The 26,869-nt window shown below is 41.0% G+C and overlaps 1 protein-coding gene across 6 annotated transcripts in view; it reads right to left on the reverse strand.

Annotated features, from left to right (window-relative positions):
* Positions 1 to 343: 343 nt before the first annotated feature.
* The window catches only part of lcmt1 (leucine carboxyl methyltransferase 1), a 121,370-nt gene continuing 94,844 nt past the window's right edge, over positions 344 to 26,869 (reverse strand). For 5 of the 6 annotated variants that reach the window (XM_072268325.1, XM_072268328.1, XM_072268327.1 and 2 more), the window contains exons 9-13: positions 13,235 to 13,355; positions 11,599 to 11,700; positions 5,061 to 5,152; positions 4,091 to 4,188; positions 344 to 2,934 (exon numbers count right to left, since the gene is read on the reverse strand). In XM_072268325.1, the coding sequence (XP_072124426.1) occupies positions 2,903 to 2,934; positions 4,091 to 4,188; positions 5,061 to 5,152; positions 11,599 to 11,700; positions 13,235 to 13,355 (445 nt within the window). In that variant the 3' untranslated portion in view covers positions 344 to 2,902. The remainder of the gene's footprint in view (positions 2,935 to 4,090; positions 4,189 to 5,060; positions 5,153 to 11,598; positions 11,701 to 13,234; positions 13,356 to 26,869) is intronic. The other variant, XM_072268329.1, reaches the window with a different exon arrangement.

The raw sequence follows: 26,869 nt of genomic DNA on the forward strand, positions 1-26,869 counted from the left end.
AAGATCATAAGACATAGGAGCAGAATTAGGCCATCTGGCCCATCGAGTCTGCTCCGCCATTCAGTCATGGCTGATCCTTTTTTTAAATCTCCTCAACCTCAGTTCCCGGCCTTCTCCTCGAAACCTTTGATGCCATGGCCAATCAAGAACCTATCAATCTCAATATCTGAAGAGGGGAAAGAGAGAATGTCCATGGTGGGTGAGGCCTTTATTATTCTGACTGCTTTACTGAGGCAGGGTCTATGTACAGACAGAGTCTATGGAGGACAGGCTGGCTTCTGTGATGTGCTGTGCAAAGTTCACAACTCTCTACAATTTCAAGACAATGTGAGAGTTTTTAATAACATGAAAAACTGCAAATAAAACCAAAGTATAAAGATTTAGCACATTATATTAAGATAAAACATTATCAAAAGATTACATTAACAAATTATTAACCTCATTCCTTTGCAGACACCATCTGCATTTGGTGCAGTGGGGGGGTGTTCTTGGACTCCAACATAAACCAAGAACTTCAGTCAAACACCACACTAACTTCTGCTCCTACAACCTGAGATGTTTCACTTTCCACAGACACTGCCTAACTTGCTGAGTAGTTCCAGAACATTCTGTTTCTGTTTAAGATGTCCAGGCATCTGCATTTAAAAAAAATGGCTAACATGAGAGGACACAGTTTTAGGGTGCTTGAAAGTAGCTACAGAAGAGATGTCAGGGGTACGTTTTTTTACGCAGAGAGTGGTGGAGTGTGTGGAATGGGCTGCCGGCAACGGTGGTGGAAGCGGATATGATAGGGTCTTCTAAGAGACTTTTGGATAGGTACATGGAGCTTAGAAAAATAGAGGGCTATGGGTAACCCTGGTAATTTCTAAGGTAGGGACATGTTCAGCACAACTTTGTGGGCCGAAGGGCCTGTATTGTGCTGCAGGTTTTCTATCTTTCTGTGAAGATAAATCCCGTCCTTTAAGATTTTTTTTCTCGTAGTTTCCCTACCACCAACATGGCTTATTTTGCTGTCATTCTCGACCAAAGGAAAAAGATTGGCTATCCTCCAATCAACTTGCACCTCACCTACGAGTAACAAAGATGCAAAACTGTCCAATAGATCCCAAGCAATCTCCTCTCATGTTTCCTTCCCCATAGCAATCTGGGGTACATCTCATCAAATTCAGTACTTCCTTCTTAATTTTAAAATACTTGAATATGTTACTCTCTTGCTCCTTGAATGTGTCTTTCTTCTTAGTGAATAATGAGTACTTCCCAGTATGTTTCTATTTTTTTATTATTGATCACAAACAAACAAAATATATGAACATGAAACAGAATGCCTTTGCTTACGTTAATGGATTTATCTACTTCATTCATATCAGGCGCTTTGAAGAAAACAGCATTGATAGCTGTTTTATTTTAATCCTACTAACAGAAGGTCCAAAAGTGATTGAACTAACAGACTGACTGTTGCTACTGGTATAAACTGGCATTATTTTTCAAACATAAGGAGATAACTATAGTCATTATTTGAGCATAAATGAGTCTTGCAATGGAGCACTCAAGCCTCAGTTCTGTTTTGATTAGGTGTTTAACGTAGGTAGACCTTAAGTGCTTGTGATGCATCTCAAACATTAATCTGGGTCACTTCCTGAAAAACACACTAATGAATGACTATGTCTCTGAAATCACACTGTGCTTCAGCTTTTAACTGTAACTCTAGGGATTCAATGACCAACTCTAAAACCATAACTAGCCTTTAAATTTATCCATGACAATAAAGGACATAGCAAAAAGCTCCCAGCCATACAGCACCCCCTCAGTACTGAAGCATGAGCCAAACTTTTAGTACTCAAGTTGCTGGAGTGAGTGAGCCTGGGATGAGTGCACTGATGAGTAAGCCACAGTTAATGCCAACTGACTAATCACTGTGTGCAATGAACCAATCAAACTAATGTCATATGAACTGACATGGGCAGTAATAGATAATAACAAAAGCAATTTAACTTACTAAAACGCTGACAGCTGACAGCTGCTACCCAGGTAATTGTGGGAAGATGTGGGGTTCCCCTGCAGGGGCAGGATTCCTGAAATTCTGCTCAGCTAATTGCTCCTCTGGACAATTATGCAGTAAGTGGAAACTTCCATACAATTCCCAGAACCAAGGCTTAGGCTGAGAAATCAGCCATATTATGTTAGGAGGAACAACAATTTTGGTGAGGCAGGCAAATAATTGCAAGGTAATTTCCTTTTCTTCTAATTTTAAACTTAATGCAATAATTGTTTTACCAGCATCTATACAGTTTGCTTCACAGGATTTTTATGAAGTGTTTTGTAAATTTTTAGTAATATGAATCTTCACTTTTATTGATGATCCAGCAGTTGCCAGTGACCTGAAGGTTTGCTCTCAGTTCAGTGGGCATGGTTTGCCAGCGTCAACTGTAAGGTCCAGGCTGTACCAGCATTAATCATATCAGTTCACACATCAGCTCACCAATTCATGCATCAGTGCAGATATACCCAAATAAAATTTCTCATTCAAATAATCCATAACAATACTGTGCAGAAATGTTCATTATCTATAACATTTGAGGCACACTGTTTTTGTGAATTAATGAAAAATAATTGATGGTACTAGCAAACCTGATACTTTTAACATTTTGATTGTAACTCAGAATTTTGTGGCTGCACAAATTTAAAAAATAATTATTTTTAATGCAAAACAATAGCTTGTTAATCTGACATATATTATAGGCTTTGTTCACAAAATGGTTTAATATCAACCTTTTCTGTTGCACATCAACAAACACTTAATCACAAAGGCACTGTCCCATTACAGCTTTAGTAGATTCTGTTTTTCATGCAAACTAATTGCAGGATTTGTCATTTCAGGCTTGAAGTAGCTTGTCAATGGAAATCAAATGCTCCCAAACATAATGTCACCAATACCTGAAAACACAGAAAAGACATTTACATATGTGGGAGTACAGTGGGTGGTAATTAAGGATGGTAGTTCACTGTAGGGCACATTGTACATCAAATCTGTCTGTCCGTAATTCAAGACCACAATACTCCCACGTTCATTTTTATTTCTATTCACTTGCACCTTAAAGAAGAAATTTTAGCAGTGCACTTATAAAAAATATTAACTTGATTTCTTTTCTAGCTATTATGCTGAGATTATCAGATTGCTGTCTTTGAACAGTGCATACATTTATTTAGAGATACAGCACAGAATAGGCTATTCTGGCCCTTCGAACTGCACTGCCCAGCAGTCCCTGAAAACTCCGATTTAATCCTAACCCAATCAAGGGATAATTTACAATGACTAATTAACTTAGCTGGTACGTGTTTGGAAATAACCTGAAAGCTGACAAATTCCATGGGGAGGACTGAGGGCCCATGGAGACTGCTTACAGAGGATGGTGGGAATGAACACTGAACTCTGACACCCACCCTAAACTGTAATAACGTCACTCTAACCATTACGCTACTGTGCATCCCAAATACATGGCTAAGCATGGATTGTGGAATAATCCACCACATGAAAAACTCACTCCTTGAACATTAAAATCAGTACTTTTAGTCACAGTGTCTGTTCCTATTGTATCTGCTTCACTATGCAAGGATAAGCAATGTGCTGCTGCTAATTCTTTAGTGGTTCCAATCCCATTTTGTCTGCAACTTCCTTCTGAGTTAACATGCGCATGGCTACATTCACCCACTACAATAATGAAAAATAAAACTATCAGAGATAGAGTAGAATAATATTAACTCACCAAAACAAATGAGATTCCTGGGCCTTTTGTTTTGCTATTCTTTCACACTGTTCCATAACCTACGTATGTTTCCAAATAATGTGTCCAAAATAGCTGGGTTTTTTTCTTCAGAGTAGGAGATGTTGGCCATTGTGCCCTGTCCTACCCTTTCTCAAGTGGAGCCCCAGGCTGCCTCTGGTTTCTTTTCAAAAACGTTGGGCTGAGTACTAGAACTCAGTCCAGTAACCAGAATCTGAGCTCATCCTAGCTTCACATCCACACACAAACAAAGTTCTACTGTCAACAATCATCACTATAGGGTGAATATTATGTAGAAAAAAAATTACCAAAATCTTCACTATCTTTCGTGGCCCAGCAGATACAATAATGCTGCAGTAGCTGCTGTAAAAGTTCCTTCTCATCCAAGAATTCGAGTTGCTCTATCCTAGGGAAAATCAATAAGGTTAGGAGAAACAGTCTAATCTAAAACAGTGAAGTTACTCAAGCAACACACATCAAAGTTGCTGGTGAACGCAGCAGGCCAGGCAGCATCTCTAGGAAGAGGTACAGTCGACGTTTCAGGCCGAGACCCTCTCAGCTGCCTGGCCTGCTGCGTTCACCAGCAACTTTGATGTGTGTTGCTTGAGTTTCCAGCATCTGCAGAATTCCTGTTGTTTGCACAGTAAAGTTACTGAATGGATGAACTAACCCATGGTTTAAAAGTACTCTTGCACTGGATGTAATAATAACAGGGCAGTATCTAGCACCAACATTAGTGAAAGTGGAAACTCAGGGAACTCTAACCCCAAGGCCATCATAACAAAAGCAATAATAGGCTAGTAAAATTTAGAGATACCGCATGGTAATAAGCTCTCCTGACCCAAAGGGCCTGTTCCGCTCAATTACACCTATGTCACCATTAACATACTAACCTGTACATCTTTGGTATGTGGGAAGAAACTGGAGTACCTGCAAGAAACCTAGACAGTCATGGGGGGAACCATACAAACTCCTTATAGACAACAGTGGAATTGAATCCAGGTCACTGGCGCTGTAATCACGCAATGTTAACTGTTACACTATACCTAATTGCTTTAGGTAAATGCCTCTATTTATGGGCTTTACATTCTGTAAAAGGTGTTGGTGCCAGTGCTTTTATGAAGGACCTTCTACCTGAAGCATTAACTGTTTCTCTCTGAACAGATGCTGCCCAACCTGCTGAATGTTACTGGCATTTTGTGATTTGATTCAGATTTTCAGCATTTAAAGCCCTGTGAAAAAAAGCCCTACAAAAAAAAGCATCCACGTTAAATGTACCTTTGAACATCTACTTGTGGTAAGCTGTTATAAACAGTCATCATATCCAAGGCATTCACATTGTCCCAACCATTCAAAAGAAACCGGTTCTTCTGTGAAGGAAGAATAATTTGATGAGATGCAGTTACACTTCCTATTAACAAAGCTATTCAATATTTAGGAACAGATGGGAACAAAACTGATAGCGGGCAAAACTTTTGGGAATAGTGACCATAACACATTAATTAGTTATGAGTAAGGATTAAAAATCAGATCTTGTGTGAAAGTACTAAGTGGGGAAGGGGAAATTACAGAGCTAAGGTGGCATTGATTGGGAGCACTCAGACTGGACCCTTGCAGAATATAAAATAGTAGGCGAAAAGGCAGGCCAAAGGGGTCCATGAAATATCTTTGGTCAGCAGGATCAAGAAGAATTCTAAGGCATTTTATACTTAGGAAAAACAGGATAACTAAAGGAGAGGGCAGGTCAATGTAAGAATTAAGGAAGGAATTTGTGCTTAGAGTGGTAAGTGGCTGAGGTATGAAATGAGTACTTTATGTTGTGCTGTGTTGATGTTTACAGAGGAGGATTTGGATGATAGTGAAAGCAGAATGGGAAATGCTAATGTACTGCGGCATTTCAAAATTAAAAAGGTAGTACTGATTAAGGTAAGTTCCCAGGGGCCCTGATCCCAGATGGCATTTATCCCAGAACACTGGAAGGAACGAGTGAAATTACTGGGGTTTTGACAAAATCTTTAGTGTCTTTACTAGCAACAACTGAGGTCCCAGAGGACTGGAGAGTAGCAAATGTTATGCCTTTGTTCAAGAATGAAATAGGGATAATCTCAGTAGTAATAATAAAGTACAGAGCAGCAGGATACAATACAACCAATGGATGAATGTGATACATACAAGTATCTGGGATATCAACATGCAAAGAAAATAGATCACTGCACAATAAAGTGAAAACTTTCGACAGAATTTACTTCAAGGCTTAAGAAAATCTACCAAATATAACAAAGGCAATAAACACTTTTGCTATACCCACAATAATGTATTCTTTTGAGTAATATCTTGATCTGAAACTGATCTGAAAAATTTACAATGAAGAATATGAACTGAAATGGCAAGTTGTAGAAAACACTGTACACTCGAATGTACTTCGATTTACAATACCTCGGACAGAAGGAGAAAGAGGAATAATGGACAAAAAAACATTACACTACAGTCAAATAAAACTTTTAAGGATATATCTTTATCAACAAAAAGATGATTTAACAATATAGAGAAACAAATACAATTCTGATAAGTGCACACCAATAAACATAAATGAAAGCACATCCCAGAAAAATGAAGAAATTATCACTTTAGAAGAAAAAGTTAACCAATGGAAGAGCATGACGCTCCATGATCTGAGCAGACTAGATGTTGACAAGGTAGTATCGAATGCTTGACTCAGAGTTGGAGACCTCTTCCAGAAACAGAGGGGTTCCCTGTGGCAATGCAGGACCAGGTGGTTCACACAAAAAATGATCAAAAATACATAATAAAAGATAACAAATGCACAAAACGCCAAGAGAAACCAGATAAAATCCTACACATTACAGCATCTTACAGCAGTTTAACTCAATTTGATTACTTATACAGGCACAATCAAATGGCAAACATCATTCATCAAGATCTTGTTTTAAAATACAAACTCATAAAAAACACCATACCTTACTATAGATACAAGCCTGATCTAGTTTTAGAGTCAGAATCCCACAAATTGTATTATGACCAATCTATTATTAGATAGGGCAATCCATAATAATACTTCAGATGTAATATTACAGGATAAACAAGCAAGAACATCTTACATAATAGATACAACCATTCCAAACACACATAATATATAGAAATCAGTAAGTGAAAAACACCAGAAATATGATGAATTAAAAGAGGAAATTGAAAGACTATGGAATATGAACAAGGTATACAATGGTAATATCATTCCAAAATCACTACACAAAAGCATTAAAGAATTAGCTCTATGCGGCAATATTTATGTAAATCACCAGAAACCCACAATACTAAAATATCACTAGAATATTCTGAAAGTTCCTCACAATTAAGAAATGAGCGTGCTTGACTATGCCTGTATCTCAAGCTTTACTAGCTTCAGATGAGAAAAAATAAAAATATAACAATAATAATAATAGTTATAGAGCTGTTTTCATCCAAACGATGTAGTTCAAAGTGTTTTACAATGGGATAAAGTTTAAAATATACATATAAAAGACAAAATTATATTAATTAAAAGCAAGATTAAATAAATATGTTTTGAGCTGGTGTTTAAAAGTGGAGTTTGCGCCCTTTTTAGTTTTAGGTATTCAGTTCTACAGTTTAGTAGTGCAGTTAAAAAACTTGACCTGCTAATTTTCTTTTGAGGGAGATCATTTAAGTTTAAGTTTAAGAGATGGGCAGAAGACCTGGGAGCTCAAGCTCAAACAAAAATGATTCTGTGATGTACCCCAGTCCCAGACCATTAAGAGCTTTAAAAACAATTAAGAGAGCTTAAAAATCAATTCCAAAAGGTACAGGAAGCTAATGCAAGGGTAACACCTAGTTTTGTTACTTCTGATTTTACAAGGGGAGCCAAGTTCCCAAGTTTATCTCATTTGGCTACGAGATCAACTAAGAGTTTTATCTTAATTTAGTTTCAGTAAATTATTGCTCATCCATTTGTTTATTGTAGCTGTACCAGAAGTTGGCCTCTCTGGTATTCTAGTCCAGTGAACCTCATGTCAATGGTAGGGAAGGCATTGGGGAGGACAATGAAGGATGGGGTTTATGTACATCCACAAAGGCATGACTGCCTAGAGACAGTCAGCATGGATTTGTGCAGCGAAGAGCAGGTCTTGCCTTACAAATTCGAACAAGTTTTATGTGGAGCTGACAAAGGAGCTTGATGAGAGTAAGGCAGTAGACAAGGTCCCCATTGGTAGTCTGATTCAGAAGATAAAGATGTATGACATCTTGGGTGCATTGCAAATTTGTATTTGGAACTGCCTTGCCCACAAAAGACAAAGTAGGGGTGGAACGCTGTTATTCTGGCTGCAGAACATGACCAGTGATTTTATTTACAGATACAGCACAGTAACAGGCTATTCATGTTTGACGAGTCTGTGCTGCACAATTACATCCATATGACCAATTAACCTACAAATTCATAAGTCTTTGGAATGTGGGAGGAAACTGGAGCACCAGTAGGAAATCCACACAGTCACAGGGAGAACGTACAAAGGAAATTACAATGTCATAGTTGCAAGTTAAGTGCACTGATATACAAATATCAAAACAGAAGTAAGAAAGAATAAAAATTAAGTTTCCTCAAACAGTCTAACAGGAGTACAACTTCCCCTGCTATAGGTTGACTCACTATAGAGCCTAATAGCTGAGGGTAAGAATGACCTCATATAGCGCTCCTTACGAACAGTGCGGTTGTCTTAGTCTATCACTAAAAGTGCTCCTCTGTTCAGCCAAGGTGGCATGCAGAGGGTGAGACACATTGTCCAGAATTGCCAGGGTTTTCCGCAGGGTCCTTTAGAAACATAGAAACATAGAAAACCTACAGCACAATACAGGCCCTTTGGTCCACAAAGCTGTGCCAAACATGTCCTTACCTTAGAACTACCTAGGTTTACCCATAGCCCTCTATTTTTCTAAGCTCCATGTATCCATCCAGGAGTCTCTTAAAAGACCCTATGGCTTCCACCTCTACCACCACCGCCGACGCCCATTCCACGCACTCACCACTCTCTGTGTAAAAAACTTACCCCTGACATCTCCTCTGTACCTACTTCCAAGCACCTTAAAATTATGCCCTCTCATGCTAGCCATTTCAGCCCTGGGAAAAAGCCTCTGACTATCCACATGATCAATGCCTCTCATCATCTTATACACTTCTATCAGGTCACCTCTCATCCTCCGTTGCTCTAAGGAGAAAAGGCCAAGTTCGCTCAACCTGTTCTCATAAGGCATGCTCTCCAATCCAGGCAACATCCTTGTACATCTCTTCTGCACCCTTTCTATGATTTCCATGTCCTTCCTGTAGTGAGGCGACCAGAATTGAGCACAGTACTCCAAGTGGGGTCTGACCAGGGTCCTGCATAGCTGCAACATTATCTCTCGGCTCTTAAACTCAATCCCACGATTGATGAAGGCCAATGCACTGCATGCCTTCTTAACCACACAGTCAACCAGCGCAGCAGCTTTGAGTGTTCTATGGACTCGGACCCCAAGATCCCTCTGATTCTCCACACTGCCAAGTGCCTTGCCATTAATACCATATTTTGCCATCATATTTGGCCTACCAAAATGAACCACCTCACACTCATCTGGGTTGAACTCCAGTTGCCACTTCTCAGCCCAGTTTTGCATCCTATTATTTACATCATATTTGTTCTACTATAGCCTCCAGTGTGTCCAGTTTGACTCCAGTCCAGAGACAGTATTTCTAATCAGTTTATTGAGCATAGTTGGCATCACCCGTGTTGATGCCATTGCCCAGCACACCACTGCATAAAAGATTGTACTGGCGACAAAAGACTGGTAGAATATGTGAAGGAGAGGCCTGCATACTCCAAAGGACCTCAGTCTCCTCAGGAAGTAGAGGCAACTCTAGCCCGTCTTGTACACAGCTTCTTTGTTGGTGCTCCACTCAAGTCTGTCATCCAGGTGCACCCCCAGCTACTTGTAGGTCCTCACCACATCCACATCCTCACCATCAACAATAACAGGGAGCATTGCATGATTAGTCTTCCTAATGTACGATACAACTCTGATATTTGTCTACTGCAGACAGCCGTTAAATACAGGAAGACCACGGGGGTTGATGAAAGAAAAGACATCAACTCCCCCCCCCACACAAAAAGCAAAATCAGCAAAGGAAAAAAGACAACATTCTGCTGGGATTGGTGCTGGGGTTTCTGCTTTATTAATGATTTGAATGAAATGTCGAGCAGACTAGTACGTTAAGTTCGGTGCTGTTGTGGACAGTGTAAAGGTCTATCAGTAAGTACATTGGGAAATAGATCAATTAGATATGGGTAGAGAAGTAGCAGATGGATTTTAATCTGGGCAAATGTGAGGTGTTGCACCTTGGTGGTACAAATGGAAGAAGTATTGATGGTAGGACCCGTAATAGCACTGAGGTACGAAGGGCTATTGGGGTCCAGGCTCGTAGTTCAGTGAAAGTGACTAACCAAGTGGATAAGGTGGTAAAGAAGACACATGGTTATGTTTGCCTTTATTTGTGGGAGTGTTTAGTATAAGAGTAAGGAAGTCATGCTGCAGTTATGTAAAACTTCAGTCAGATCGCACTCGGAGTGCTGTGTACAGTTCTGGTAGCCTCACTATAGCAAGGATGTAGAGAGGGTGCAGAAGAGATTACCAGGATGCTGCCTGGAGTTGAAGGTATGCGCTACAAGGGGAAGTTGTATAAACCTGGTTTGTTCTCTCCAGATAGTCGGATGCTGATGGGAGACCACACAGAGGTTTTTAAAATTGAGAAACAATATACAGGGTTTGTTGTTGTTGCTTTTCACACCTTGTGGTGCACTGGGCAGCACTTTTGCTGTTCCCGTAGCACTTGACTGTTTTTTAAGAGACCGAGTTGCTAGCTTGACGCTCAACCCAGCAGAGATGAAAAGCATGCAAGGAGCTAGCTGGATTTGAACTCGGACCATTCACCTCAAAGACTGGTGTTGATGCCACTACACCACTAGGCAGCTAAATATATTGAGTACACATTCAGAATCTTTTCCTCAGGGTAGAAATATCAGACTTCAGAGGATATGCTTTTAAGGTTGGGGGTGGGGGGGGGGGAATAGAAGCTAAAAGGTGATATGAGGACCAAGTTCTGCCTTTTCTTAAAAAAAAGAGCAGTAGGTGCATAGAACAGGCTACCAACGGTAATTGTGGAATCAGGAAGTTTGGTAGAATCTTAGAGACTTTCAGATAGACACATAAATACGAAAGGAATGGAAAGATATGCATGACACACAAGAGGAGGACATTTAATATAAACTGGCAACAAAATTGACAGAGATTCCCAAAATAAATAATGTCCAGTGCTGTACTATAATATGGCTGCAAAATTATCTAAAATGTAGTTAAAGAAAATGTATTTGAACATCCTATCCTGTTACTCAAAATGCCTTTATTTTGGAGTGTATTAACAAATTCTAGGCATTCTGTGAGAAAAATATACAATACATACTAGTAAGATAAATGATGATTGTTTTGGACCATGGTGTTGGAGCAATGTTGGCCCACAGATAAAGGGAACTTCCTATTCTTGTTCAAGTTGTACCATGAGATCTTTACAAACATATCTGAATAGATCTGTCCCACTGATGATCTTGTCATCAAATGATTTTACATGATTTTAAAAATGCAAGATGCATGTTATTGTTACGGATTCTGCCTATCAGCACTTAATAATGAAAGTATATCAAAACTGCCCTTGGTTGATGGACAGTATGCAAATATTAAACAACAAAGCTGTACAAACCTGCGTCTCCAGAGTGTGACAGACATCAACTCCTGCAAGGTTGCACTGCCGTCGCTGTAAATTTTCTATCATCACCTGGCCAAAGCGATCAGTCATATTCACCTGAAATATTTGAAATGAGAACATTATTTATAATGAACCAGTGACTTCAAAGCTAGAAACATTACAACCTGCTCTGGCAGAAAAGATTAAGTTCGTTTGACTATCAGTAACATGAACAATGGAAAAATATTGTTGATTCATGCTGCATAGCAATAAACCCTTCAGCCACCAAGGCTGTGCCTACAAAATGTGTGCGCGCATGCGCGCACACACACACACACTAGTCCTCCACTAACCCAATTTATTCTCCCCACAAACCATCAGCTCCTCCCAGATTCTACCACTCACCTACACGAGGGGTAGCAGCAATTAACCTACCAGCCTCTAGGTCTTTGGGATGTGAGAGAAAATCGGAGCACCCAGGGAAATTTCACACGGACACAGGGAGAATACCAAATTCAACACAGAGAGCATTGGAAATCAGGATTGACATTGGGTCTCTGAAGCAGGGAGGCAGCAGAACTGCTAACAGTAGCATTTGCCACCCATACACTATTAGATTAGGTTAGATTAGATTACTATAGTTAGTCCCTGATTTGCATTTTGAGTTCTGATCCTCAGAGTTGCAGTGATCCTGCAAACTAACTTCTCTGCAAGTCAAGATCATCTGTTTTCTATAGCCATGAATATATAATTCCTACAACACTTGCTATAATTCTTCTATTTCATTGAATAAACACCCTAGCACTACAATAATTAAACTAATGAAATAGATAATGTTTCCACTCATTAATGAAACACTTTATTATGAATAGTACTATTATCTTAAAAAAGATTCTTTAAAAATGAATGGGAGTTTGATTTTTATCAGTCAGCACATCCAAAACCTGGGGTTCCCCTGTAATTCTAATACTTTATATGCTTTGAAATAAAGAACCATTAAAATCATAGCTGAAATTATTCAGGATGCTGCCTGGTTTAGAGAGTGTGCATTATGATCAGAGATTAAGGGAGCTAGGGCTTTACTCTCTGGAGAGGAAGATGAGAGGAGACATGATAGAGGTATACAAGATATTAAGAAGAATAGATAGAGTGGACAGCCAACACCTCTTCCCCAGGGCAATACAAGAGGACATGGCTTTAAGGTAAGGGGTGGGAAGTTCAAGGGAGATATTAGAGGAAGGTTTTTTACTCAGAGAGTGGTTGGTGCGTGGAATGCACTGCCTGAGTTGGTGGTGGAGGCAGGTATACTAGTGAAATTTAAGAGACTACTAGACAGGTATATGGAGGGAGGTTATATGGGAGGCAGGGTTTAAGGGTCAGCACAACATTGTGGGCCGAAGGGCCTGTACTGTGCTGTACTGTTCTATGTACTAATTTTAAAATATAGAGGATTTCAAAAGCTTTATTATAAATCACAATTATCTTTCCAACTATCTACATAGTACACAGCATACAGCATATTCATATACACACACAATATAACATTGCTGAATTAAAGTTAAACTTTCCCCTTTCAATAGCATGTAAAAGAAACAGGCTTCCTAAAAAGTCTAACTTTAGTTATGCCTGGGAAAACTATCAATATTATTACCTGCTCATAATTAATAAACATGGTGGTACTGAAAGTACTTGAAGCCCAATTTATCAATTCTGCAGATTGTTCGGGTGTCATATAGATGAGAACACATTCCGCCATTAGCAATGTTGGCAACCTGGGTGAAATAAAGGAGAGTTAACATGCTTGTGCCAAGAATAAGACATCAAGTAGAAAACAGTGATACATCAGGTGTCTGCAACTTTATAAAGTACCAAAAACCACAAGATTCCTAAACTGTAAATATCAATTGAGAACAAGGGTCAAACTTTGTTAACAGTCATCTAATTAGTGTATTGAAAGCATGAGACGTTTGACATATAATTAATATTTCCTCTGCAGAACGCTCTTACACAACAGAAAATATGCAAATACATAACAAAGATAAGAAATATACAAACATTTTCCTACGCTGATAATGCCCTGTGTGCAAATATATTTAGCAAATATCTTGTTCAAAGTAAATTATCAAAGTACATATATGTCCACAGATACAACCCTGAGATTCATTCTTGGGGCATACTGAACACATCCATAATAGAATAATAACCATAATAGCGTCCATGAAAGACTGCACATACTTGGGTGTTCAACCAAAGGGCAAAAGAAATCAAACTGTTCAAATACAAAAAGAAAGAAATAACAATAATAAATAAATAAGCAACAAATATCAAGAACCTGAGATAAAGGTTGAGGGAACATTTCAATGATGGGGCAAGTGAAGTTCAGTGAAGTGATCGCATTTTGTTCAAAACCCTGATGGTTGAGGGGTAATAATAGCTCCTAAACCTGGTGGGGTGGGTCCTGAGGCTCCTCTACCTTCTTTCTGATGACAGCAGTGAGAAGAGAGCGTGGCCGAGTTAGTGGGATCCCTGATGATGGATGCTGCTTTCCTGTTACAATGTTTCGTGTGGATGTGCTCAATGGTGCGGAGGGCTTTACCCGAGATGGACTCAGTCAGAGAGTCACAGAACAATGCACCACAGAAACAGGCCCTTTGGCCCATCTAGTCTGTACCAAACCACTTAAACTGCCTGGCACTGCAGCACTATGAGGATCATCTTTTTTGATTTTTCAAGTGCCTTCAATGCCATACAGTCCTCATTGCTGGGGGAAAAGCTCTGTTCAATGCAGTTTGGTACTTCCATTGTATCCTGGATAATGGACTACCTGACTGGCAGATCACAGTTTGTGTGGCTTCAGAGCCGTGTGTCAGACATGGTTATAAGCAGCACCGGAGCCCTACATGGGACTGTATTAGCTCCCTTCCTTTTATCCTGAAAAATCTCAGACTTTAGACACAACACTGAGTCAAGTCATCTACAGAGATGTTCCGAGCACTCAGCAATAGTTGGGTGTATAAAGGAAGGATAGAAGAATGAATATAGGGTCCTGATGGAGGACCTTGTTAAATGCTGAAAGCTGAAACATCTGAGGTGGTGGTGGACTTTGGGAAGACTAAGCCTGCACTGCTCCCTGTTACTGTTGATGGTGAGGACGTGGATGTGATGAGGACTGACAAGAACCTGGATGATGGACTTGAGTGGAACACCAACCCTTTTGTGCACAAGAAGGGACAGAGTCGCCTCTACGTCCTGAGGAGACTGAGGTGCTTTGGAGTATGCAGGCCTCTCCTTCACATGTTCTACCAGCCTGTTGTCACCAGAACAATCTTCTATCCAGTGGTGTGCTGAGGCAATGGCACAAACACAGGTGATACCAACAGGCTCAATAAACTGATTAAAAGGCTGGCCCTGTTATAGGAGTCAAACTGGACACACTGGAGGCTATGGTAGAACAAGGGACCCCACAGAAAATGCTGGAAATTCTGGACAATGTGTCTCACCCATTGCATGCCACCTTGGCTGAACAAAGGAGCACCTTTAGTAACAGACTAAGACAACGGCGCTGCTCATAAAGAGCGCAATATGAGGTCATTCTTACCCGCAGCCATAAGATTCCATAATGAGGAGGGGGGAAATTATGACCCCCTTCCTGTTAGACTTTGAGGTAACTTATTTTTTATTCTTTCTTACTTCTCTTCTAATATTTGTATATCTGTGCACTTGCTACTGTGACACTGAAATTTCCTTTGGGATCAATAAAGTATGTATCTATCTATCTAGTCACTTCGATCGGCACCTGGACCATAGCCTGCCATAACCCACCAAATTTCTCTTATACATTGAAATCGAGCTCGCATGCACCACTTGCACAGTCAGCTTACTCCATACTCTCATGATCCTCTGACTGAAGAAGTTCCCCCTCAAGTTCCCCTTAAACATTTTATCTTTCACCCCTAACCCATAACTTCTCGTTGTGGTCCCACTTAACTTCAGTATGAAAAGCCTGCTTGCATTTACTTAGTCTACACCCCTCATAATTTTGTGTACCTCAATCAAATCTCCCCTCAATCTTCTACGTTCTAAGCAGGAAAAAGATGAAATATGAAAGCAAGCCAGCCAACAATATCAAAATGAATATTCAAAGCTTTTTCAAGTATGTAGAAAATAAAAGAGATGATAGTGGATATAGGACCACTAGACCACTAGAGGCCAGAGAAATAACAACAGGGGAGAAAGAGATGGCAGATGAACTAAATGAGTACTTTGCATTAGTCTTCACTGTGGAAGACACTAGCAGTGTACCAAATGTTGAAGGGAGTGAAGGAAGAGAAGTGAGTGCAGTTACAAGGAAGAAGATGCTCAAAAAGCTGAAAGACCTAAGGGGAAATAGGTCACCCAGACCAGATGAACTGCATCCTAGGGTTCTGAAAGAGGTAGCAGTAGAGATGGTGGAGGTATTAGCAATGATCTTGCAAAAATCATCGGACTCTGGCATGCTGCCAGAGGACTGGAAAATTACAGATGTCACTCCACTCTTTAAGAAAGGGGGAAGTCAGCAGAAAGGAAATTATAGACCAGTTACACTGACCTCAGTGGTTGGGAAGATGTTGGGGTCAATTGTTAAGGATGAAGTTATGGAGTACTTGGAGACACAGGACAAGATAGGACAAAATCAGCATGGTTTCCTTAAGGGAAAATCTTGTCTGACAAACCAGTTGGAATTCTTTGAGACGATTACAAGTAGGATAGATAAAGGAAATGCAATGGACGTTGCATATTTGGACTTTTAGGAGTCCTTTGACCAGGTGCCACAAGAGGCTGCTTACCAAGTTAAGACCCCATGGTATTACAGGGAAGTTACTGGCACGGTTATAGCATTGGCTGATTGGTAGTAGGCAACGAGTGAGAATAAAAGGATCCTTTTCTGGTTGGCTGCTAGTGACTAGTGGTGTTCCGCAGGGGTCGGTGTTGGAACTGCGTCTTTTTATGTTGTATTATGAATGACTTAGATGATGGAATAGATGGCTTTGTTGCCAAGTTTGCAGATGATATGAAGATTGGTGGAAAGGCAGGTAGTGTTGAGGAAACAGGTAGGCTGCAGAAGGACTCAGACAGATTCGGAGAGTGGCAAATGAAATACAATGTTGGAAAATGCATGGTCAAGCACTTTGGCAGTAGAAATAAATGTACAGACTATTTTCTAAACAGGAAGAAAATCCAAAAATCTGAGGTGCAAAGGAACTTGGGAGTCCTTATGCAGAACAACCTAAAGGTTAACTTGCAGGTATAGTCAGTGCTGAGGAAGGCAAATGCAACGTTAGCATTCATTTCAAGAGATCTAGAATACAACAGCAGGGATGTGATGCTTAAGCTTTATAAGGCACTGGTGAGGCCTCACCTTGAGTACTGTGAACAGTTTTGGCCTCCTTACCTAAGAAATAATGTGCTGGCATTGGAGAGGGTCCAGAGGAGGTTCACAAGGATGATTCCAGGAATGAAAGGATCATCATATGAGGAACATTTGATGGCTCTGGCTCTGTACTCTATGGAATTTAGAAGGATGAGGAGGGGGATCTCATATGCAATGACAAGCATTTAAAGGTTGCATGGATGAACTACAACAATTGTTCATCCCAGTTTGGCAAAAGAATACATCAAGGAAGGTAGTGCACCCGTGGCTGACAAGAGAAATTAGGGATAGTATCAATTCCAAAGAAGAAGCATACAAATTAGCCAGAGAAAGTGGATCACCTGAGGACTGGGAGAAATTCAGAGTTCAGCAGAGGAGGACAAAGGGCTTAATTAGGAAGGGGAAAAAAGATTATGAGAGAAAACTGGCAGGAAACATAAAAACGGACTGTAAAAGCTTGTATAGATATGTGAAAAGTAAAAGACTGGTAAAGACAAATGTAGGTCCCCTGCAGACAGAAACAGGTGAATTGATTATGGGGAGCAAGGACATGGCAGACCAATTGAATAATTACTTTGGTTCTGTCTTCACTAAGGAGGACATAAATAATCTTCCAGAAATAGTAGGGGACAGAGGGTCCAGTGAGATGGAGGAACTGAGCGAAATACATGTTAGTAGGGAAGTGGTGTTAGGTAAATTGAAGGGATTGAAGGCAGATAAATCCCCAGGGCCAGATGGTCTGCATCCCAGGGTGCTTAAGGAAGTAGCCCAAGAAATAGTGGATGCATTAGTGATAATTTTTCAAAACTCGTTAGATTCTGGACTAGTTCCTGAGGATTGGAGGGTGGCTAATGTAACTCCACTTTTTAAAAAAGGAGGGAGGGAGAAACTGGGGAATTATAAACCGGTTAGCCTAACGTCGGTGGTGGGGAAACTGCTGGAGTCAGTTATCAAGGATATCAAGGATAACAGCACATTTGGAAAGCGGTGAAATGATCGGACAAAGTCAGCATGGATTTGTGAAAGGAAAATCATGTCTGACGAATCTCATAGAATTTTTTGAGGATATAACTAGTAGAGTGGATAGGGGAGAACCAGTGGATGTGGTATATTTGGATTTTCAGAAGGCTTTTGACAAGGTCCCACACAGGAGATTAGTGTGCAAACTTAAAGCACACGGTATTGGGGGTAAGGTATTGGTGTGGGTGGAGAGTTGGTTAGCAGACAGGAAGCAAAGAGTGGGAATAAACGGGACCTTTTCAGAATGGCAGGCGGTGACTAGTGGGGTACCACAAGGCTCAGTGCTGGGACCTCAGTTGTTTACAATATATATTAATGACTTGGATGAGGGAATTAAATGCAGCATCCCCAAGTTTGCGGATGACACGAAGCTGGGCGGCAGTGTTAGCTGTGAGGAGGATGCTAAGAGGATGCAGGGTGACTTGGATAGGTTGGGTGAGTGGGCAAATTCATGGCAGATGCAATTTAATGTGGATAAATATGAAGTTATCCACTTTGGTGGCAAAAATAGGAAAACAGATTATTATCTGAATGGTGGCCGATTAGGAAAAGGGGAGGTGCAACGAGACCTGGGTGTAATTATATACCAGTCATTGAAAGTGGGCATGCAGGTACAGCAGGCGGTGAAAAAGGCAATGGTATGCTGGCATTTATAGCAAGAGGATTCCAGTACAGGAGCAGGGAGGTACTACTGCAGTTGTACAAGGCCTTGGTGAGACCACACCTGGAGTATTGTGTGCAGTTTTGGTCCCTATTCTGAGGAAAGACATCCTTGCCATAGAGGGAGTACAAAGAAGGTTCACCAGATTGATTCCTGGGATGGCAGGACTTTCATATGAAGAAAGACTGGATGAACTGGGCTTGTACTCGTTGGAATTTAGAAGATTGAGGGGGGATCTGATTGAAACGTATAAGATCCTAAAGGGATTGGACAGGCTAGATACAGGAAGATTGTTCCCGATGTTGGGGAAGTCCAGAACGAGGGGCCACAGTTTGAGGATAGAGGGGAAGCCTTTTAGGACCGAGATTAGGAAAAACTTCTTCACACAGAGAGTGGTGAATCTGTGGAATTCTCTGCCACAGGAAACAGTTGAGGCCAGTTCATTGGCTATATTTAAGAGGGAGTTAGATATGGCCCTTGTGGCTACGGGGGTCAGGGGGTATGGAGGGAAGGCTGGGGCGGGGTTCTGAGTTGGATGATCAGCCATGATCATAATAAATGGCGGTGCAGGCTCGAAGGGCCGAATGGCCTACTCCTGCACCTATTTTCTATGTTTCTATGAAACCTTTTGATTGTTGAAAGGCCTAGACAGAGTAGGTGTGAAAAGGATGTTTCCCATGGTGGAGGAGTCCAGGACAAGGGGGCATAGTCTCAGGTTAGAGGGGTGTCCATTTAAAACAGAGATGCGGAGAAATTTCTTCAGCTAGAGAGTGGTGAATTTGTTACCACATGTAGCTGGAGGCCAGGTCGCTGGGTATATTTAAGGCAGAGGTTGACAGGTTCTTGATTGGACATGGCATCAAAGGTTACAAGAAGGCGGCCAGGGATTGGGGCCAAGGAGGGTAAAAAAGGATCAGCCACGACTGAATGGTGGAACACTCAACAGGCCTAATGGCCTAATTCTGCTCCTATGTCTTATGGTCTTATGAAATATAGTCCTAACCTATTCAATCTTTCTTTATAACTCTTAAATTAGATAGAGCTCTTAAAGATAGTGGAGTTAAGGGATATGGGGAGAAGGCAGGAACAAGGTACTGATTGTGGATGATCAGCCATGATCACAGTGAATGGTGCTGCTGGCTTGGAAGGGCCGAATGGCCTACTCCTGCACCTATTGTCTATTAAGTCAGGTCCTCCAGTCCTGGCAATATCTTTCTAAATTTTCTCTGCATTCTTTCAACCTTATTTACATCTTTCCTGTAGGTAGATGACCAAAACTGCACAATACTCCAAATTAGGCCTCATCAATATCTCATACAACTTCAACATAACATCCCATCTCCTGTACTCAAAACTTTGATGTATGAAGGACAATGTGCCCAAAGCTTTCTTTATGACCCGTGATACCACTTTGAATGAATTATGGTCCTGTATACCCAGATCCCTTTGTTCTACTGCATTCCTTCGTGCCTTACTATTCACTGTGTAAAATCTACCCTGGTTGGTGCTACCTAAGTGCAACAACTTCTGCCATTTTTCAGCCCATTTTTCCAGCTGGTCTAGATCCCTCTGACAGTCTTCCTCATTGTCTACTACACTCCCAATTTTGGGTGTCATCTACAAATTTGCTGATACTGTTACCCACATTATCTCCAGATCATTGAAATAGACGGCACAACAACAACTGACCCAGAACTGATCTCTGTGGCATTCCACTTGTCACAAGCCACCAGAGTGGCAACCAACTACTACCACTCTCTGGCATCTCCTACAAAGCCAATATCTAATCCAATTTACTACTTCATCCTGAATTTCGACCTTCTTGACCAACCTCCCATGTGGGACCTTGTCAAATGCCTTGCTAACGTCCATGGAGACAACATCCACTGCCTTCCTGGTAACTTCCTCAAAAAACTCCATACAATTAGTTAGACGTGAACTACCATGCACAAAGCCATGCTTACTATTCCTAGTCAGACTCTGTCTATCCAAATACTCAAATATCCAGTCCCTTAGAATACCTTTCAATATCTTTCCCACAACTGATGTCAGGCTCACCGGCCAATAATTCCCTGGTATATTTTTAGAGCCTTTCTTAAACAGCGGAACAACATTAGCTATCCTCCAAGCCTCCGGTATCTCACCTGTTGCTAAGGATACCATAAATATCTCTGTTAAGGCCCTTGCATTATCTACACTTGCCTCCCACAAGGTCTGAGGGAACACCTTGTCAAGCCCTGGGAATTTATCCACCCTGATTTGCCTCAAGACAGCAAACTCCTCCTCCTCTGTAATTTGGATGGGCTTAATGACCTCACTGCTCCTTTGCCTTACTTCTACAGATTCAGGGTCCGTCTCCCGAGTAAAGACATTCCAAGATCGCGATCTCTTTTGGCTCCATGCATAGATTACCATTCTGATCTTCCAGAGGGCCAATTTTGTCCCTTGCAATCCTTTTGCTCTTAGCATATCTATAGAATCCTTTAGGATTCTCCTTCACCTTGTCTACTAGGGAAACCTCATCCCTTCTTTTCGTGCTCCTGATTTCTTTCTTAAGTGTTCTCTTGCAATTCTTATATTCCATAGGTACCTCATTTGCTCCTACCTGCTTATCTGCTATGCACCAACTTTTATTCTTAACAAGGACCTCAATATCTCTTGAGAACTATGGTTCCCTAAATCTGTTACCTTTCCCTTTTATTTGGACAGGCACATACAAACTTTGTACTCTCAAAATGTCACTTTTGAAGGCCTCCCACTTACCAAGTACACCTTTGCCAGAAAACAGCCTGTCTGATACTTTCAAAATCCTGTCTCATCCCCAATGGCAAATCAAGTATCGCACATTCTCTCATTGGGACTTCTAGACACTGATTAAAGAAACTTCCCTGAACACATTTGACAGACTCTATCCCATCCAGTCCTTTTACAGAATGGGAATCCCAGTCAATATGTGGAAAGTCAATATCACTTACTGTAACAATCTTATGTTTCTTGCAACAGCCTGTGACCTCTCTACAAATGTGTTCCTCCAAATCCTGCGGATGGTTGGCTGGTCTATAATACAGCTCCATTAACGTTGTCATACCTCTTATTCCTCAGTTCCACTCATAAAGCCTCAAGACAAGTCCCCTAGTCTGTCCTGACTGAGTACTACTATGACATTTTCCCTGTTTAGTAACACCACCCCTTCCCTTTTAATCCCTCGCCTTTAAGACCACTGATCCCCGGAATAATGAGCTGCACCTCCTGCAACCAATTCTCTACAATGGCTGCAATATCATAATTTCACTGGTTGCAGGATTTTTCATTAAAGGACATTGGTGCTTCCATACCAAGCTGTGAAGGAGACCCAGTCAATTCAGATTGTCAACATCATCTCCTCCATCAGGACAGCTGCACCACAAGGCTGTGTGCTTAGTACCCTGCTCTACTTGCTTAGCTAGTCAATATACTCTCCACTACACATCTACAGGAGTTTGTCAGAGTTTTAGATGTCATGCTGAATCTCTCCAAAATGCTGCCGTGCTTTCTTCATAATTGCACTTACATGCTAGGCCCAGGACAAATGATAACACTGAGGGATTTAAACTTGATCTCTCCACCTCTGATCCACTAATGAGAACTGGCTCATGGCCTTTACGTTTCCTCCTCCTGAAATCAGTAATCAGCTCCTTGGTCATGCTGACATTGAGTGAGAAGATGTTGTTGGGAACCACTCAAGCAGATTTTCAATCTCCTTCCTATATGCAAATTCATCACCATCTTTGATTCGACCTATGACAGCGATGTCATCAGCAAACTTCAATATGGCATTGGCCTGTGCTTAGCCACACAGTCATAAGTGTAAAGCGGGTAGAGGAGGGCCCCAAGCACACATCCTTGTGGTGCAGCTATGCTGATGGAGGTTGTGGAGGACACGTCGTTGGCAATCCAAAATGACTGAGGAAGTCCAAGATCCAATCGCACAAGGAAGTATTGAGGTCAAGGTCTTGAAGCTTATTAATTAATTTTGTGGGAAATGATGGTACAGGTGGCCCCCGTTTTCTGAACATTCACTTTACAACACCTCGCTGTTACAAAAGACCTACATTAGTTACCTGTTTTCGCTAACAGAAGGTGTTTTCACTGTTACGAAAAAAGGCAGCGTGCGCCCCGAGCAGCTAAGCTCCTCCCCCGGAACTGCATTCTAGCCACCACTGCTTAAACACATGCTTTATCTCGATTTATTTTGTGCATCCATTAGCAAGATGAGTTCTAAAAGCCTAAAACAGCTCGTAAAGGTGTTACACTTAGCGTAAGAGTAGACATAATTAAGTGTTTCGATCGTGGTGAATGAAATAAGGACATTGTCCACGCGTTGAACTTGCCTGCATCCACCATTCACACTATTTATACGCAGAGAGAAAGAATTTTGAAAGCTGCCAATGTTACTGTTGGTTCTGCTCGTAGTAAAGTGGTCTCTCTTAGTCGGCATCCAATAATGGATAAAATGGAAGGTCTATTGCTTGAGTGGATTGATGGGTGTACGAAGCGTGGTGTTCCGTTAAGTTTTCTTATACAAGGAGAAATCAGTCAGTCTTTTTAATAAGCTGAAACAGAAAGCACTGGACGATGGTGATGAAAATGTTGTGATAGTGGAATTTAAAGGTAGTCATGGGTGGTTTGATCAGTTTCTGAGGCGAGGGCAGCTTCATAATTTAACGTTTACCGGACAGAGTGCTTCAGCTGATACTGAAGCTGCCGAAAAGTTCCCAGCAGAACTGAAGAAAATAATTACAGAAAGTGGTTATTCGTATAAGCAAGTGTTTAACTGTAACGAAACTGCAATTTATTGGAGTCTTCCCGATTCCGGTAAGTGAAACTACACTGTACATACATTATTTCTACTTTATATAGGCTGTGTATTTTTATGTGTTATTTGGTATGATTTGGCAGCTTCATAGCTTAAAGGTTACTGAAGAGAGTGTTTCTGCCGAGAGCGCTTCCGCTGAGAGTGCTGCCATGAGATTTTCGCTGCGCTGGACAGTGCTGCAGAAAAGTATTTCTACTTTATATAGGCTGTGTATTTATATCATTCCTGCTTTTACTATATGTTACTGTTATTTTAGGTTTTATGTGTTATTTGGCATGATTTTGTAGGTTATTTTTTGGGTCTGGGAACGCTCAAAAGTTTTTCCCATATTAATAAATGGTAATTGCTTATTCACTTTATGACGTTCCCGCTTACGAACCATTTCATAGGAATGCTCTACCTTTGGATAGCAGGGGAAACCTGTATTAAATGCTGAACTGCAGCTGATAAAGAGCGTCCTGATATATGCATTTTTGCTGTCCAGATGTTCCACAGTTGAGAGAACAGCCAATGAAATGGCAACTGCTGTGGACCTGTTGCTCCGGTAGGTAAATTGGAGTGCATCTAAGTCACTTCTTGGGCAGGAGTTAAAATGTTTGATCATCAACCTCTCAAAACACTTCATCACTGTGGATCTAAGTGCTACTGGATGGTAATCTTTGAGACAGGTTACCATGTCCTTTTTAGGCACTGATACTGCTGAAGCTTGCTTGAAGCAGGTGGAGTAGGGATCCAGAGCCAGGGTGTAATGGAAAAACGTTTTCATGTCTGGAAGAGCAGTACCCATGTTTAATTTTTTTTAAAGGTAAATAGACAGTTATGTAAAGAAAATACAAATTAAAAGGTAAAGAAACAAGCAGAAAAACTGAACTGGAGAGAATGCTTCATTGGGAGCAAAACACTTGATTGATGGCCTACAAGGTTGTTTTGAACCACAACCGGAATATAATTCCTTATCCGATTATTATTCACCATCAGGCTCACCAGGTAATGTTTGCCACACTCCCTCTAACATACTGGGGGTTCGAGTTCCTGCACTCCTTTTCCACTCATCAAGGCTCTGGTTCCCACATTCCCTCTTAACACACCAGGGCCCCAATTTCCGCACACTAACACACAGTGGCCCAGTTCCTCCACTCCCTTTCAACCCACTTGCACCACCAGACTATTTATTATCATCCTCACATGAAAAAATTGCTTGGCATATCTGTTGGAATTCCTTGAAGAAATAACAAACAGGATGGCAAAGGAGAATTGGTTGATGCTGTGTGTGCTTGGATTTTGGAAAGGCTTTTGACAAGTGCCACACGAGGCTCAACAAGCTATGAGCCCAGGTATTACAGGAAAGATTCTAGCATGGATAAAGCAGCAGCTGATTGGCAGAAGGTAAAGAGTGGGAATAAAGGGGGCTTTTTCTGGCTGACTAGTGGTGTTCCACAGGGGTCTGTTATGGGACCAATTCTTTTTACATTATATGTTGATGATTTGGATGATGGAATTGATGGTTTTGTTGCAAAGTTTGCAGACAATATGAAGATAGGTGGACGGGCAGTAGTTGAGGAAGTAGAGAGGCTACAGAAGTACATTAGGAGAATGGACAAAGAAGTGGCTGATGGAAACAGTGTTGGGAAGTATATGGTCTTGCACTTTGGTAGAGAAAATGAAAGGGTTGACTATTTTCTAAATGGAGAGAAACTACAAAAAACTGAGGGAAAAAGGGACTTGGGAGTCCTTGTGCAGGATTCCCTGAAGGTTAATTACAGGCTGAGTCTGTGGTGAGGAAGGCAAATGCAAGGTTGGCATTCATTTCAAGAGGACAAGAATATAAAAGCAAGGACGTAATGTTGAAGCTTTATAAAGTACAGGTATCTTATGAGCAGTTTTTGGTCACTTATCTTAGAAAGGATATGTTAAAACAGAGAGGGTTCAAAGGAGGTTCACGAAAATGATTCCAGAATTGAAAGGCTTGTCATATGAAGAGCATTTGTTGGCTCTGGGCCTCTATTCACTAGAATTCAGAAGAATGAGGGGTGTCCTAATTGAATTATCAAATGGTGAAAGGGCTTGATAGAGTGGATGTGGAGAGCATGCTTCCTATGGTGGGAGAGTCTAAGACCAGAGGACACAGCCTCAGAATAGAAAGGCGTCCTTTGAGAATAAAGATGAGGAAGAATTTCGTTAGCCAGACAGTGGTGACTCTGTGGAATTCGTTGCCACATGCAGCTGTGGAGGCCAAATCGTTATGTATACTTAAGGCAGAGGTTGATAGATTTTTGATCAGCCAGGGCATGAAGAGATACGGGGGGAGGCAGGAGATCACGGCTGAGAAGAAAATTGGATCAGCTATGGTGAAATGGCAGAGTAGACTCAATGGGCCAAATGGCCTAATTCTGCTCCTACATCTAATGAGGATTGAGCTACAAATAGAACACCCAATAGTTCAGAGATAAATTAATCTAGCTCTAGTAAAATCCCAAACATACTGGATTACTTGGGGAAAAAAATGAAGGCATTGAAAAAAATGCAAACAATGACTGACACCAATTGTAAGACTATAATGAATCACATGGTCTTCCCTTCACCAGGATAAAGGCCAAGGGGTTCATGGATGAATGTCTGTTAGATAATGGAAGAGTACAATAGGAGATTATTGTAACTTCAAATAAGTTTTTTAACAGCAGGAATAAAGTGAAAATTATTGTTTATTGAGTGAGGAGGGAATGAAACATAAATGTAAATCAGCTGTGTATGTTCCAGAAGCAGTGCCAATTGGAGGAGGAAGAGAATGAAGGAAGTTGTAATCTGATCCAATAACTTAATCTCATCACTGAAATGCTTTGTTTTTCCTTGTGACTTTGCCAATTTGACATTATAGGGGAAGAGAGCAACATTATTTGTACTCCCCATTTAAGAGAATATTTTATATTCATGAAACAAAAATATATGGACTGCATCAAGAGGGCTGCTAACATAGCTTAAACATTTAACAGCACACAACTAAGATGAAATCTAAATGCCATCCCAGAGAGATCAGAAAGGCAGGATGTCGCAAGTTCAGCCAGGTTGGATTGCTCTAAATGCTGAACTGATTTGGAGAGGTTGAGAACGGCTTCTCCAGCAGTGAAATCTAGACACCAAGCAATTTGCAAACAGTGGGGCCCAGTTCATAGTGCAGGTTCACACAATTTAACTGCTGGCCCAGATAGTCTGGGGGCTCCTCTCTCCACAGTGAGACTACTCCCAGCTGCTGTGCTTCGTGTCTGCGAACTTTGCTGTGACTTGAACTGCTAATCGGATGAACTGAGTACATAGGCTATGGGCCCACTCCAAGCTGCTCCGG

This window comes from Mobula birostris, chromosome 9 (genome assembly GCF_030028105.1).
Source record: "Mobula birostris isolate sMobBir1 chromosome 9, sMobBir1.hap1, whole genome shotgun sequence".
Taxonomy (NCBI): domain Eukaryota; kingdom Metazoa; phylum Chordata; class Chondrichthyes; order Myliobatiformes; family Myliobatidae; genus Mobula; species Mobula birostris.